Below are 17,221 nucleotides of genomic sequence, written 5' to 3'. Positions count from 1 at the left end.
CCATATTTGTCATTTTAGATCAGGGGGTCTGACCTGTAGGCCCTCCATATGCACCCCACTTATTCAACCTATTCTTAAATGATTTGGCTCATCACTTTGAGGATGTAAATGGACATCCACCGGCATTAGGCCAACATAAAATAAGATTGCTTTTATACGCAGATGATATTACAATTCTTTCTCATACTCAGATCAGCCTTAGAAGACTTCTGTACTCGTTTTTTTTCTTCCTTCTGCCAGATCAACTCCTTGGGAATTAATTATGAAAAATCTAAAATTATGATAATTTCTCAAAGTTGTCAAATTGTTAAATGGGGACTAGATAATCACCCCATTGACCAGGTAAAATCTTTTGAACACCTAGGGATATTCTACCAGCCAAATTTAAACTGGACAAAAACACAGGCATTGAATGACCATCCAAGTAAAATGACCACATCTGTGATTCTTCATTTTTTCTTCCCCAGAGGCAACCAGATGGTCCATATATTTTAATGCCAACGTCCTTTCTCAGTTATTGTATGGCATTCCAATTTGGATAGAAGCATTTAATAGAGTAGTTGAACAAATTCATGCCCCATATTTGTCATTTTAGATCAGGTTGTTGACCTATAGGCCCTCCAAATACTGTTGGACTCCATATTTCATCACCTCCAGCCAGCATGGTCAAAGACCAGGGAATGTCCAAAACCATCTCAGGGGAAACCAGTTAGTCACAAGCTACAGAGTCTTCCCAATAAATATAGAATGTTCATTTTATATTGTTTTCTCTTATTCTCTCAACAAACCCATGGTTTTAATTCACTGGAGCCTAGTGCACCCTGAGTGCCAGGAGATCTTTCAGGGAGGAGTTGTAATAGTGCAGTTTTGCCCAATGTGGTGGCCTCCACATGACTTGGACCAAGCTAGCAAGGCCAACATTCAGATATGATGGGAGTTATAGTCCTAAAATGGGAGGGAATGGGTTTAGACGAAGCTACACATTCTCATGTCTCCTTATAGTTAGTGCTGTTCGCTGCACCATTGGAACTGGTGGGACAGGGAGACCAAAAGTAGGGAGGGTCAGCGACGGGCAAAGCTATTGGCAGACTGCTTGTGGGAAGGGAGAAAGGTTGGATGGTTCTGCCTGAGGGCACATGGAGGTTGTTTGGGAGCAGTGCTGCATTAACCCTAATGGACCACCCTCCACAAGGGACATGGAGCACATGAAAGACCAGAGGTGATATTTGGGAATGTTTGAAATAACACCTGAAATGAATCCTAAATCCCCCCTTCTATTTCTCTGGAGCTGAACGGGAAGAGAGGAGTAGTGAATTTTCGTTGGGCAAAGGATTTATATGGAGGCATGTTCAGCTAGTTCATTAAAGTGAATAGCAACTTGAGTCAATTCATCGCATCTAATCACACTATAGAGCCCTTAAGTAGCACTGCTCCTGCAGCACTGGAATTTGTTTAGATGCAGCATTGCCTGGTGGAAAGGGCTACAGCCCAATGGTAGTCCATCTGTATTGCATCAGGGTGTCCTTGTTTCAATCCCAGACATCTCCATGTAGGATCGGGAGCCTAGTACCTCTTCATTAAACATCCTGAATGCAATGAGTGATCCACTCAGTGGAAGGAAGAACATGTCGGATTGTACGTGATGTTTGGGAATGTTTGAAATACCCACCAGAAATGAATCTGGGATGCATCCTGAACTGAAATTGACCTTTTCCATTTCTCAGGACCTAAATTGGTAGGTAGGACTAAGAGAGAACCCTGCCTGATCTCCAGGAAAGCCACAGCCCACCGGTGTAGAAAATGCCCACCTACACGGACCACTGGTCTGACTTGGGAGAAGGCCGCTTCCTACATTCCCATGAAATCACACTGCTTTTACCACTGCATTTTGGCTGAGTAACAACACACTTCCTTCTGTAATAGGACAGGAAACCATGAAAACAACCTGCTTAAAGGAGATGGAATGAAGAAGTGGGTCAAGAAATCACACCGGTGAAATGCATGACATTTTATTAATTTGCTAATATTATAAGCAAAGGAGATTCCAGGGAGAAGAGGAAGGGAGGAGGTGTGGGGAGGGGAATGACATAGGAAGGAAACCAGGCTGGGTGGATCAACATAGCATTAGAGGAAATCAGAGAATAAACTTGGCCCCCTTGAACATGAAAGGACTCTTTCTTCTCAGCAGCTGGAGGCACGAGGAACTCATCAGACCCATCCAGCCTTTACGCACAGCCCTATCTCCTCACCACCTTCTCAATGGTCTTCCCTTCATGTGTCACTTTGCAGGTGACTGTCTCATAGCTCTCCCAGTCGGACTTTCTCATGTTGAGGTAGCTGCTGGCCATGTACTTGTCATTCAGCTTGGTGGGCGTGGTTGTCTCCACCCCAGAAGAGATGGGGGTGTCATCACCCTCCCAGGAAACGTGGACAGTGCCTGGGTAAAAGCCATCTAAGAGACACACCAAGGTGGCATTGTCTGAGCTCCCCAGTTCTTCTGGGGATGGTGGGTAGGCATTCACTCTTGGAGCTACTGTTGGCTGACCTGGAAGTCAAGGGGAAAGCTGGTTACGTGTTGTGTCTCAGGGGAATATTAAATATTTGGCACATATAATAATTTACTTGATTTCATAAAGGAAGCACTAATCTGACTCTATTCCCCAAAGTTGTATCCCGAAATGTTTTGTAAGGACATTTGACTCTCTGGAAGCCATGACTTGTTGATGTCAATCTCCTCCAAAAGCTTTTCTTCTCCCCCAGCCTCAAGACCCTTTGTAATACTGTTGCTTGTGAAGCCTTCTCCTCAATTTAACTGCTATTATGCATTAAATCTTCTCAGAATGCCCTACCATTAAATATATCATATAGATGTTTCCGGATTTATTGTGTTCCATGTGGTGGGGGTGTCAGAAACTGGGAGCTGCTATTTAAATTTCCCATAATTCTCCTGATGTAGCATTACTCTGAGTCACTGTAAGCAAATTTAAATGGTGGCTTCTGGACCCACCTCTTTTTAGAAAGAGGATATTTTGCTGTGAGCTCAATTAGGTGGCCTACAAGACCCCTTATGATTCCTTATGATTCTAGTCCGCAGTTCTGTGTGCTGGAATTTTTGAAAGGATCTGGTGGCTTTCTGGAAGCCACGCCTTTTCATTTTGGTAGCCTGCCTTCTAGTCCCAAACGTTTTATTCCCCCTGCCAACTTCTAGAAAACGTTTCCCCCCGTTTAATTGTCATTATTTATTATATATTCCCAGAATGCCTAACTTTTTAAATGTACGGCAGAGATGACACCTAAGGTTTCTGATTTTCCCAGAGGTAGATTCCACTCACAGAGAGACGAAACCTTGCACACACCTCTGATCCATTTTTGCTTAGAGTGTTTATAGTGTTGAACCTAGTGACCAAGGTGGAATGGGAGTGGGAGGATGCTAGTGCGATGGTTAAGCCAGATATATAGTTGTGTGCACCTGAAAAGAAGTGGAATGCTTTATTGCCTCTGCGTTTGCTAGATGTTCTTAGACTCCAATTCCCATTAGTTGGAGTCCAATAACACTGAGATGCAACACACAGATTCTGCAATCCTGAATTAAAGCCTTTGTCTGTCACACTTTCTTTTTAATATTATTGTTCTTCTTCTTGTTGCTATTATTTTTAATTAAGCCATTAAGTTTAATTATTATTATTAATTAAACAAACAGTATAATAAATCATAACCAGTGCTTTTTTCGGGGGGGGGGGGTATGCAGGGGTATGCATACCCCGAAACATTTTGTGAATTTTTGAACTTTTGTCCATTTACTGTATTTATTTTTCCCAATTTGAACTTATAAAATGGTGGTTTTCTTCAGTCAAAATGAGAGTACCCCTAAACATTTGTTTTAGAAAAAAAGCACTAATAATAATAATAATATGAATAATAATAATAATAAAATATCTTGAGGCCATATGCCTTCGAGGGTATTCTCTTGTGGCCATATGCTGATAGTGGATTGGAACAAAGTCCAAAGTAACAATTGCTTTCTCAAAATCTTCTGTACCATGAAAATAAATAAAAACAGCAATTTCTTTTTTAAGTTCAAAGTGGGGGGGGGGAATCATCCATTTTCTCTCACACTTCCCACAACACCTCTCCCTCTCTCTTCTCCCCCTCCTTCCCCCTCCCCCTCCACCAGAAGAGGGCCAGATCCTTCTTGCCAGAGGTTTCGCCTTATCACCCACAGAAGGCTTTTGAAATTAGGAAAAGGCTCACAATGGCGTTCCTACTAAGCTTCGTGGACTTGGACATATACCAATAAGGATGGAGGGGAGTCTCCTAACAGCTCACAGCACAGCTGCCCATGTAGTCAATGGGAGGAGGATGGGTTGGGTTGTGGGTGGCAGCCTCATAGATCAGCAACCTCTGACGCCTCCTCTCCGCAAATGTTCCCCCTTCCCTGCTTCACTATGATTCCTGCACTGCAGAGGATTGGACTAGATGACCCACAGGGTCCCTTGCATCCTACATTTCTATGGTTCTGTGATACTCCACCAGCACATAACCAGGTTTTGAACTTGGAGCAATGCACTGACCCAGTCCTCACGGAGGTTGCCTTTGGAGCTGCTGGCAGGAGGCTAGCATGACAGAATGGACCGGCATGTCAAGGAGAAAAGTATGTTCAAAATATTCTCCCCTGCAATGCTGGATTTCTTTGTACATGGATTTCCCTTAAAAAGAAGAAGGGGAGGGGGGAACCAAGGAGGAATACAGTGGTACCTCGGGTTAAGAACTTAGTTCGTTCTGGAGGTCCGTTCTTAACCGGAAACTGTTCTTAACCTGAGGCACCACTTTAGCTAATGGGGCCTCCCACTGCTGCCACTGCGCGATTTCTGTTCTCATCCTGAAGCAAAGTTCTTAACCCGAGGTAATATTTCTGGGTTAGCAAAGTCTGTAACCTGAAGTGTATGTAACCCGAGGTACCACTGTATTCCAATCAATTTACAGTGGTACCTCGGGTTACATATGCTTCAGTTTACATACGTTTCGGGTTACAGACTCTGCTAACCCAGAAATATTACCTCAGGTTAAGAACTTTGCTTCAGGATGAGAACAGAAATCGTGCTCCGGCAGCATGGCGGCAGCAGGAGGCCCCCTTAGCTAAAGTGGTGCTTCAGGTTAAGAACAGACCTCCAGAACGAATTAAGTTCTTAACCTGAGGTACCACTGTATTGTAGACTCCAAAAGGAAAAAAAGGGAAAAGGTTGTATCTGCCTAATGTTTACTCATAATAAACACATTGGAATTAATAGTTTGAAATTATTTATGCCCATTAATTTCAGTGAGTTAATTTTGAGTAGGACTAACAATGCAGGTGGCGCTGTGGGTTAAAGCCTCAGCGCCTAGGGCTTGCCAATCGAAAGGTCGGCGGTTCGAATCCCTGCGGCGGGGTGCGCTCCCGCTGCTCGGTCCCAGCGCCTGCCAACCTAGCAGTTCGAAAGCACCTCCGGGTGCAAGTAGATAAATAGGGACCGCTTACCAGCGGGAAGGTAAACGGCGTTTCCGTGTGCGGCTCTGGCTCGCCAGAGCAGCGATGTCACGCTGGCCACGTGACCTGGAAGTGTCTCTGGACAGCGCTGGCCCCTGGCCTCTTAAGTGAGATGGGCGCACAACCCCAGAGTCTGTCAAGACTGGCCCGTACGGGCAGGGGTACCTTTACCTTTACCTTTAACAATGCATGATAACCGCGTAACTACATTAATATCTTCCAGAAGGAAAGGCCTGTTCATCTGTCATAGCAAAGAGTACAAAGGATCTTGTGGTGCCCTAAAGACTAATACAGGTCCTGGGTAGCTCTAGCCAGGTTGGCCGAAAGTATTTTGCTGCCCGAGGCAAAGAACAAGATGGTACAGCCCATTCCCCATAGAGAGGACAACTGGATGGGAAGTTGAATTTTACTTGAGCATTAGTGATGGAAGGAGATTGTCTGTCTGTATCTTTCTATCCACCCATCCATCTTATCTATTAATCCATCCATCTAGATCAGGGATCAGCAAACTTTTTCAGCAGGGGGCCGGTCCACTGTCCCTCAGACCTTCTGGGGGGCCGGACTATATTTTGAAGGGGGAAAATGAACGAATTCCTATTCCCCACAAATAACCCAGAGGTGCATTTGAAATAAAAGCACACATTCTACTCATGTAAAAACACCAGGCAGGCCCCACAAATAACCCAGAGATGCATTTTAAATAAAAGGACACATTCTGCTCATGAAAAATCACCAGGCAGGCCCCACAAATAACCCAGAGATGCATTTTAAATAAAAGGACACATTCTACTCATGTAAAAACATGCTGATTCCCGGACCATCCGTGGGCCAGATTTAGAAGGCGATGGGGCCAGATCTGGCCCCCGGGCCTTAGTTTGCCTAGCCATGATCTAGATAAACAAAGACACACACTTTGGTGATCAATTCGTTTTTTTAAGACTACGTGAAATCTAGCTTCACGTTAAAACATTTTGTTGGCCAATCCGTATCACCCTTTCCCCCCAGTACACACACAAAGCGATCAACATGTATCTTATTTGAAGTTAACCAGCATACTTTCCCCTTACAACTAATGGGATTTTGGTGGGATTTATACTGCCTAACCACTCCACCCCAATCCATTCCCTCATGGCAGGGCTGCCTCCTTCTCATCAGTGATGCCCTCTGAAAGACTGGAAATTGATGGAAGTGCAGTATCTTTACTAGGACCAACTAGGACCAAAAGCAATGAAAAAGCATCTCTGAGTTCATCAAAATGCTTCTCCAGGCAGGATGGTTAGCAAGGGGGGGGGGGAATCTAGAACCAAAAATGAGGTTGGGAGCGGGAAGAGAAAAGCGGCCAAGATGAAAAGCCGTAGTCTGCCATCCATTGCACTAAATATTATGTACTAATAGCATTTCCCATGAATGGGTTCTTACATAGCCTAAATTGCACTGGTCCTTGCGGAAAAGGAAAGTATCAAGAGAATTAGAGGAACCCTGAACCTTGCCGTGTTTTGCTAAAGTATTGAAAAATCTTGGAGACAACAACCCAAACAGCTCAATGAAGAGTGAGCATGCTGTGCATTCATGGACCGCAGACTGACTCTCTGAGAGGGGAAAACAAACAGAAAACTGTCAAGAGAGGGAGGGAATGGAGTATCCTGAACAAGGCATTGCTGGCTGGCTTTCAGTAATCAGGAAACACCAGAGTGCAACGTTTTGTTACAGATCCTACTTGCCTTAAGAAGTCAGGGTTATAGCTTACGTTAGTCATAGACCCATCAAAATTAGTGCCCATGGGTAACTTAAGTCCATTAATTTCAGTGAGTCTACTCTTTAGTAGAACTTAGTTGGATACTACCCACTGGATGATATTCAACTAAAGTTGAATATCTTTAGTTTAAGATACTTACTCAGTGCAGATGCACTGAAATTAAATAGGTCTATTAGTTTCTGTGGGTCTATGCTAAGTAAAACTTAGTTGACTGTCACCCAGTGAGGTTTTTGCAATATCCTTTTCTTTTCCGCACCACCCATTTTTAATTCTTTTCCACTCTCTTTTTGCTAAACACCCTCCAGCTTGACAGAGGAAGGTTGATGAACCTGAACGGTTGGCCAGCTATTGTGACTTTTTAGTTAGTCCCCAATAAAATTATTATACTACAAATGGTTTGGTGTTTTTTCCCTGTCCTGATGGACCAACGCAGCTGTATAAAATCTTTTCGGAAGTGGCAAGCCATGGACCCAACACAAACTCCAACTCTGTTACTTTGGAAAAGAGATCCATTGACTTCACTGGGACATATTTTCAAGAAAATGTATTTAGGATACAGAGTATATTCTGCTTTCTTTTTGTTAGACTTGTTTCTGAGGGAATTGGGTTCAAAGTTAGCTTCTTGCATTCAGAATAGAGATGAATACATTAGCAAGCAGAGTGGAAAATTCTAGCAACTTACAAAATAATATTTTACCTAACTTTTTCAATTCAACCAAATGCATCATGCTTTTTGTAAAACCTGTTTCTGCATGAAGACGTACCTGCAAATCATCTTTCTACCCCTGCACCATGAAAAGATTTAATGTCCAGGGCAAGCTGATTCAGATGTAAACTCACCAAGTTCAACCAATATTACTCCCAGGTAAGTAATTGCATTATTACTTATCCTATTATTTCAATCTCTGACACCTAATATTTTTTAAATTCAGCAATGACTACAAAGGGGAAAAATAATATCATTTCTAATACAACCTCGTCTTGAATTAGTTTTAAATATTACTTGTTGCTACGGATATTATTCTAAAAAAGGCAGAGCAGTCTTAAACTGAAAAGGCAATTTTGCTTTGTCACCATGGTCTTCCTGGTATTTTTAAAACAAAACAAAACAGTGTGACAAATGAGAAAATTTACTTTTTAACTTTGCCGTAACCTTACCTGCGTATTCTTTTCCCACAATGGGAAAAGTTGAACCTACTAATTGACGACCCAAAAAAATCTCATATAAAGTTGTAATGTTATTAAAAATGGCAGATAGCAACGGTTTCATGACAGCAAAGCATTTACTTATTCAGAAGTCTCACTTTGTCAACTGGACTTACTCCCAGTTGCCTTAGATTACAACTTTAATCGGCACATATAAGCAGAGAAACATTCTACAAATTCATCTGATCTAGTTGACCCAAGAGAGGACAAATCCTGACCCTCTCCTAAGCTGATTTGAAGTACTGGGCAAGAGATGCCCTGGCTAAGCCAAGACGAAGTTTGGAAGGAAAAATGACAGAAATTAAATACAAAGCTGATCAGAAAACAATTGTATAGGCATTTTAAAGCGACTTACCTAGGATATTCAATTGGGTTCCACTGCCGAAGATATACACACAGTGACTAACGGCCTTACAAAAATGTTTTTTTGTCACCAGAAAAAACTTTGCTTCCTCTTTTCTGGATAGCGTACCTGGTCAGTGATGAATTTGATGCAAACGGCATGCAGCAAAGGGCTTTGAAAGATGGGGCATAGGTGAGTTTTCAGTGCAAAAATGTTGGATGGATTCTGATGCAAAATAATCCATTGGAAAAAGAGAGAGCGCTGAGCCCTAGATCTGGAAAAAATATATATTCTGCAATGTGGTCGGAAGCCCTGCTGAAAAGGGTGTGAACAGCTGTCCCATGCAGACTCCCGTGCAAATAGCGATGGATGAATCTGTCAATTTCAGTTTCTCCCAGTTTTTCATTATTCTAATCAAAAATTCAGTTTGCCACATTTTGGTATTTTTATTTTTAAAGGAAGTCCTCAAGAAAATCCATCAGCATTGTAGTGGTGATTTCTCTCAGTATACAGATTCTTTTTGCAAGCAGTCTCCCTCAAAACAGTGCTTTTCCGTGTGCTATTTTCATTCGCACATGCACTTTTATGCATAGTTCGCCTTAGCAAACGCAATTTTTTCCTGCACATTGTTGGTTTCCGTGCTGCATTGCAAAATTCACAGAAGGGTTGATTTTGACGGAAAGCTGAAATTGTCTTCCCATATTGTTCTGGGAACAGCAAATGAGATAGTTCACATGAGCACGAGGAATTAATGTCTTCCTCCATAACCTCCTTGCAAAGGATCCAAGTGTAGCTGCAAGTTACAAGAGGGCAGACCCTCAGATTCCCCTCCTGTGCAGATCCATCAGGACTGGATAGCTCTACATATGTCTAAGGCAACTTACTTGTGGACATAAAGGCGCACATTTGCACTGAGTGGGTGCTTAGGGAGATGTGTACCATCGCACCAGCATACTTTGACCATCAATTCACTTCCCTCCATCCAGTTCGTAATGTGGATGGGTGTTCTATCTGTGGCAGTTTTGCTCTTTTTACTTTTACCTTTTTACCAGTCTCTGCTTATGCACCCATGGCTCTACGTTAGTCATGTCCATGAATTACAACAGGTAAACTCTGAGTAGGACTAGCACTGGCCACAACTCTTCATCTCTGTGGAATTCAATCTTGGCTTGCAAACTGGATACAGTGGTACCTCGGGTTCAGTATTTAATTCGTTCCGGAGGTCCGTTCTTAACCTGAAACTGTTCTTAACCTGAAGCACCACTTTAGCTAATGGGGCGTCCTCCTGCTGCTGCGCTGCCTGAAGCGCAGTCCTGAGGCAAAGTTCTTAACCTGAGGTACTATTTCTGGGTTAGCGGAGTCTGTAACCTGAAGCGTATGTAACCTGAAGCATCTGTAACCCGAGGTACCACTGTACTCGCCGCCAGTAAAATATTAATTCACTTCCTTCGCCCACATTTTTTTGGTGATTAAAAAATATATCTAATTGGGCCTTTGTCAAAACTGAGCCCATGACACAGTGCAAGCAAAATTACCCACTTAAAATAATCAGTTCTTCTCTATCTCATTCTAGCAGTGAGATTCTTTCCCTTTCTGCTCAGATTGATTTCAAGGCTCAGTGTACTACAGTGCTCACAGGTGTGTGTGTGTGTGTGTGTGTGTGTGTGTGTCTGTGTCTGTGTATGCAGAGAGTTAACTGAAGACTGTACATTTATTTTGGGGCAATATATTCTGTCATACCCTACACCACCCAGAATCTAGAACACTTCTGCCGCTCATTTTCATAGAGACCTATTAATTCATCTTTTTCTTTTGAAATATTTTTTGTTGGTTTTTACAAGCACAAATTTAAAATAATGAAAAGAAAAAACTTTTAAAATATCCATACATGAGATTCTCTGAATCTTGTGACTTCCCCCCATCCCCTACATGGGTCCATAAAATAGTTTTTCTAAAACTGCATATCGTTACATTCTCCACAGTTTTCATCTCTTTAGATTATCCATCTTTCGTTTCTTTACAAGTTGTTTTTAAAGTCCAGCTAATGTTTTTATTTGTTTACAATGGTCTCCTAAGTAAATTATGAATTTTAATCCGTCTTTTTCTACAAGCTGGATTCCTATAGGCATCCATGACAGATTAGTGTAGACTTCCCCTCTATAGACTAATTTCTACTAAAGTTGTTTTAATAAAGCCGTGAACCCCTTCTCAAGTGATTCCTGGGTCCCTGGAGAATTCTACACAACACATGCACCCATTCTGTAGACAGCACCATCTCTCCCATCTGGTCTAAATTTATATGCGACCTGCAACAGTGCAATACAGATGTGTTGTTATATCTGGCTTGAAGTTTACCCCCCAAAATAACCCAACTTCACCAAACACAAGGAACGCACTCCAAAGTACAAATCTGTGCCATCAGATTCCATAGAAGAGAGATGCTCTCACATCTCCTTCAATTCCTTAAAAACTGTTGACTTGTCATTAGGAACACAGCAAGATTACTAATTCTGAGTCAGACCACGGTCCGTCTAGTGTGATATTGTCAACCCCATGTAGAGATGCTGGGGACTGAATCTGAATCTGTTCTGACTGAAATTCCCAGGTGTCAGAAAAGTTTATTTATGTATGCTACTACGGTGTTTTGTTAGCCCCAAAATGGAAAACGAGCGAGGTCCCAACCAAAGAAGAATGGCAACTTAAGTTGACAGAATATGCGCAGCTTGCAGACTTAACATATGGAATAAGAGAACAAGGAGAACATATGTTTAGAGAAGATTGGGAAATGTTTATTGAATATATGGGGTGAAACTGTGTACACTTGAAAATGGCAGCATTAAGATAAAATCAGCAGGGTAAATAAGTTATGATGGATGTAATAATGGAATACTGAATGGTATAGTTTCTGTAAAATATGCAGGGATTTAAGATATGTAAAATGAACCATGGAAAGAGAAGAAGGGAAGTCATTGATTACTTAAGGATGTAAAAATGAGTACTTTAAATTGTAAAACAGAAAATTTAATGAAATTTATATATACAGAACCTGGGACTTTCTGCATGCAAGGCAAATGCTTTTTCACTGAGCTACTGCCCTTCCTCAAGGATTTAAGCAATAATCGTTTACTAATTGTGTAGGTTTTTTCCTCATCTGTGGGACAAAAATCGAGGAGAAGCTATAAGCATACGAGGACTCTACAGTCATGCTTACCTGAATCACAGTTCCAGTGTGTACCTCCTCTGCCTCTGAGATTTAAGTCAGGAGATTTAGGGTGCTTTCAGGAAAAAATCTTTTCTCCCCACTCCCTGCCGATAATTCTGAAGAGTTCACTTCCAAACGAGAACTGATGTGGTTGTAGCATCCCGCAATAAAGGAAGAACGAGAGGAATCTGTAGAAATCATCAATTTCTCCATGAAATCCATTCTTGCATGTGCAAGACATAGCAGGCAATTGCAGAAAGATTCCGAAATGCTGAGCAGCCGATGAAATGCAAACCTCTTATGAGGTTGAAGATTGCTGTTTCCAGAGCAGAGCATTACTTCTGTGTAATCCGGTTAATATCATCACAGGAACCTTAATTCTTTGAGTGATTTCCCTTTTATAGCCAGAATGGCTCCATCCACAACGGAGAAGCTTAGGAGAACTCCAAGGTTTTCCGAGGTAAAAATGAATAAATGAAACGAGGTGAAAAAGGACCAAAAGACCAAATAACTTCCAAAATAGCCCAGTGAAATTGTAGCGCTCAGTAGCCAATAAATACTGGAAAATGGAAAATCAGTTCCCCTACACTTTGGAAACTGGGTAATAGGCAAATGGTGTATCTTGAACAGAAGTACTCCAAACTGCAACAATTTTTTTGCAGGTTCCACTTTCCACATCTGCTCATATTTCCAGAACATCGCATGTGGCTTAACTGAAAAGCATGGTTTGAGAAATCTGCAGGTTAATCTCTGTGGATATCCTGTGGCCTTTAACGCCACCCTTTAAATACTCACAAGACAACCTGTTGATCAAACTGGATTTCAATGTGTGGCCAAATTAACTCTATTTTCTGCCCATCCAGAAGGTCCAGAAATCTAAAAAAACAACAACCCAAAAACTCGAAAGACTCCAGGAAAGGTACATATCCTCAACATGCACAAGTCTACATAAGCACACAGCACCCATTGTCAGGAGCAGTACATCTGATAAGCACTTCCTTCCAGAGGAGGAGATCGGTAATGCTTCAGCAGCGGCCCGTGGCTTGTACTCAACTGGCATTTTCTGAAAATAGCAGAGCGCATGTTTCTGGTACAGGAGGGTTCCTCTTTGCATCCTCTGTGCAAATGAACTGAAAGCCATTGGCCGGCCCCTGGTCCATTCACAGAAACACTGAAACATCTGCCAATGCGTTCAGTTGGTGGTTAGAAAGGGTTGGGAGGTGATCTTGGGCAGCTATTAGACGAAGCTGCTGGGGCCTGGACACCTGCAGCAGATGTTCACAGAGTTCTACTAAGTACGTTCGAGGTTTTAACTCAGTCTGCATTTTTAAAGTGACCCAGCCCGATTCACACTTCCTGGACTAATATGCACAGAAGAACGCAGTTATCCTTTACATTTTCATACTTCTCTGGATTTTGTGACGTAGTCCCTGTGCGAAAAATTAAGCACAAGAAGGCATGTGAAAATGCATATTGTAGGTGAAAATGTGTGGGGAAATGCATATTTGAGGGGAAATGTATATATGTGTACACACACACACCCATCCCTACTAAATAACTGGAAGTCAATAACCCTTTCTGTTCAATGTGGGTCCTACAGTTCAGTGGTAGAACATCGGCTTTGCATGGAGATCGCAAGTTCTTTTAATAAATAAATTTTCAATTACTAATATCTCAAATTACAATTCACATTCAAATATACAGTGGTACCTCGGGTTAAGAACTTGATTCGTTCCGGAGGTCCGTTCTTAACCTGAAACTGTTCTTAACCTGAGGTTACACTTTAGCTAATGGGGCCTCCCGCTGCAACCGCGCCACCGGAGCATGATTTCTGTTCTCATCCAGAAGCAAAGTTCTTAACCCGAGGTACTATTTCTGGGTTAGTGGAGTCTGTAACCTGAAGCACCTGTAACCCGAGGTACTACTGTATACCAATTATAAAGCCAATTATACATTTTGTATGGCCTCCCGGGTGCTGGATTTCAAAGTGGAATGTTTTTATTTCATCCTGCTTCTGAAGTCTTAATTAATTCAAGCTACAGAGTTTTTGACTTCCATTCGTATTAACACATTTAATAAATCTTATTTCTGCAAAAGGAGTTCTGTATCCTATAAATATCCTGTGAGGGATGTTTATTTTATCCGTTTGTTTCTTCATTCTTCCTGCTCTCGATCATGTCTTCCATGGCATCGCTACTTCCGCTCTTTTGCTCTTTTCCCCCCTTTGTTCCCAGAGGCTGTAAGAAAAGATCCCAAGTCCAATCCCCACCATCTCCAGGTGGAGCAGGGAGAGACCCCTTGCCTGAAACCCAGTACTTCTGGGATTGCAAGACTGCAGGGAGGCACACACAGGCCCCATCCACCAGCCAGAAGCCCAAGGCTTTCCAGGAAGAATATTACAATCAGGAGAAGACCAGCTTGACTCCATCCATCAGCCAGAGAACGAGCAGCTACAGGGTCTTGGATCCCTAGTAATGTCTGCCAGAAAGAATAATCAGCTGTGACTACCAGTTGTTCTGCAACAGCAGAGCCGTTGGGAAACTGGGAAAGTTCCATTGGCAGAGCATGAAACTCTCTCTCTCTCTCTCTCTCTCTCTCTCTCTCTCTCTCTCTCTCTCTCTCTCCTTTGTATATCATTTTTATTAAATTTCTATTTTACAATTTAAAAAACTCATTTTTACACCCTTAAAATATCAATGACTTCCCTTCTTCTCTTTTCCTGGTTCATTTTACATATCAGAAATCCCTGCATCTTTGACAAAAACTATACCATGCGCAGTGGGACGCGGGTGGCGCTGTGGGTTAAACCACAGAGCCTAGGACTTGCCGATCAGAAGGTCGGCGGTTCGAATCCCCGTGACGGGGTGAGCTCCCGTTGCTCGGTCCCTGCTCCTGCCAACCTAGCAGTTCGAAAGCACACCTGTGTAAGTAGATAAATAGGTGCCGCTCCGGCAGGAAGGTAAACAGCGTTTCTGTGCGCTGCTCTGGTTTGCCAGAAGCGGCTTAGTCATGCTGGCCACATGTACGCCAGCTCCTTTGGCCAATAAAGCGAGATGAGCGCCGCATCCCCAGAGTTGGCCACGACTGGACCTAATGGTCAGGGGTCCCTTTACCTTTTTATACCATGTGCATGCACAGAAGCGGTTCTCCAGCTGCGAATTCCTCAGGATGCGGCCGGACCTCCAGAACGGATCCCGTTCGCAACCGGAGATATTACTGTATTTTGAGAGAATGACTGACCCTGAGTGTTATGAATGAGGGAGCAAAGCTTCTTCCTATTGCTCTTATTTTAAAACACATCTCCCACAAAATAACACATGTATGTACTCCTTTTATCACACACACAAACTTCTCAGTACATTTTTGAGTCAATAATTGTATCACACAGTTCAGAGAAGTGGAAAACCAGAAGGATTAAGTGTGTTCTTATTTGTATACGGTGAGAAGTGCAAATCAGGGGTCTCCACTACAATTCCCGGAATGTTTTAACACTGGGAACTGTAGTTTCGTGAGGGGGATACAGGTCTCCTAGCAACTCTTTAACCCTGAACATGCTACATTTCCCAGGATTACGTGTATGGGGGAAGCCATCATAGTTGTATAGTGTAGTTCTGCTTTAAATGTATAGTGCCTATGTAGCTTCAATGAAACTCTCCAGAATTCTTAAGTGAAGCAGAGAAGCTGACCCAAATTAATTTATCTCTTAGTTCACACCTCCATCTTGTGTATCAGAGCGAAACTGCAGGATGCGCTTAGATTTTCAGCTCGCCAGTAGTTTGCTACCGGATACTCCTTCCTGCTTCCAAGAAGCCTGAAGATGGCAGCACAACCAAAGAGATGCAAACATCTGAAAAGCCTTTCCAGGCATCCGCCTCCAAATAAAAGCAGGGATAGAGAAAGGAAGCAATATCACCACTAGCAGAGGTCAGATGCATTTGCAGCAGGGCCTGTCACTTGCAGCAATATGAAGCTATTGCATGTTAAGCTCTTCTACACAGGTATTAAAGATGCAACAAAGTCTCTGAACTTGATTCTGAGACAGACTCTGATATACGCTCCCACCACCAGTTTGCATTTCTTAGTGCAGAAAGTATTGATCTGATGTGTAGAGATCTTTCCCATACTAATGAATTCAAGAGGGTTCTGGAGGCTTCTCTGTGTGAAAGAAACAAGCAGAAGGTTCGTGATGTTTGGCTTATTCCTTCAGAGAAGCTGAGTACAGCTGGCTTAAACTGGTCCTGTTATCTCTTCTGTCAAGGTTATGCTGACTATAAAAATAAGGCCAGAAGGAGCCTGGGTTTCACTTTGTCTTTCTATCTCTTTTTCCTTCTGGTATGGTGTTCTGTGCATAGTATGCTTAGTGTTAAAGTTTAGACTTATTACACTGGGGATCAAAATTTTTGTTGCATTGACATCTGCAGTTGTTCTAACCTAAAGTCAACGTGCTGATTTCATACCTGAAGTTGGTTTTGTTCTGTAAGCTCTAGTTTTTTTGCAATTCATGTTTTTCACTTTTCACCATAATCTTTGTTTTTCACAATGCAAGAATTCAATATTTTATTAAACACATAGCCAAAGTAGTACAATATGAGTATTAGTGTAAGTGACTTATATAGCATTGAACGTGACATGTATAGCATTGAAAATGACATGTATATCTATGTACAGTTGGAGGTATGCAAAAAAGTGTATTCCCTTGGAATACACAGTGTACTGGGGAACATTTTTTTTTCATTTTCTTTTGCATGAGATTTTTCAACAGTTCTTATATGTTCTTTCAATGCTGATTTCAAATCTGAAATCGATTTTCATGTACATGCTATGGCTACCTTTCAATTTCCGACTTTTGCCGATATGTCATATTTACACTGGGGATAAATGGACACTGACACGTTGATCTACCCTAACTACATGGTAATTATTGTTTTGCAAACTTAATTTTTCTTTATTTTTACAGTTTTGTATCCTAAATATTTGTATTTTTCAGATCAGACCATGGCTTCTTCAAGTAGACAAAAATGTGTTATCAGTTATTGTAAGTTCAAGTTAAGTCTGCTGCAATTGGATTTCTTATGGACAGTACCAGTCCTGAATGTATTTGGATTTGTGACAATTATGCTCATTTGCCTTCAGTAGCAGTAAAGCTCTGCTGGATGAAATACAATTGCCTCTGGTCTATTTTTGGGGAAT

At 42.0% G+C, this 17,221-nt stretch overlaps 2 protein-coding genes across 35 annotated transcripts in view; both read right to left on the bottom strand.

Annotated features, from left to right (window-relative positions):
• Positions 1-17,221, bottom strand: part of LOC307204974 (immunoglobulin lambda-1 light chain-like) — a 181,748-nt gene that overhangs the window by 26,435 nt on the left and 138,092 nt on the right. For 4 of the 11 annotated variants that reach the window (XM_079957209.1, XM_079957212.1, XM_079957211.1 and 1 more), the window contains exon 3: positions 8,842-8,879. The exons of 1 other annotated variant lie outside the window; for it this stretch is intronic. In XM_079957209.1, the coding sequence (XP_079813335.1) occupies positions 8,842-8,879 (38 nt within the window). Of the gene's footprint in view, positions 1-1,993; positions 2,546-8,841; positions 8,889-17,221 lie in introns of those variants that run through there. 6 more of the 11 variants (XM_079957208.1, XM_079957217.1, XM_079957215.1 and 3 more) reach the window with 4 other exon arrangements.
• Positions 1-17,221, bottom strand: part of LOC307204961 (immunoglobulin lambda-1 light chain-like) — a 139,707-nt gene that overhangs the window by 18,461 nt on the left and 104,025 nt on the right. The gene's annotated exons all lie outside the window — the stretch shown is intronic.

The sequence above is a fragment of the Podarcis cretensis genome (genome assembly GCF_951804945.1).
Source record: "Podarcis cretensis genome assembly, chromosome: 16".
Classification (NCBI taxonomy): Eukaryota; Metazoa; Chordata; class Lepidosauria; order Squamata; family Lacertidae; genus Podarcis; species Podarcis cretensis.
This window is presented reverse-complemented; position numbering and strand designations above follow the sequence as displayed.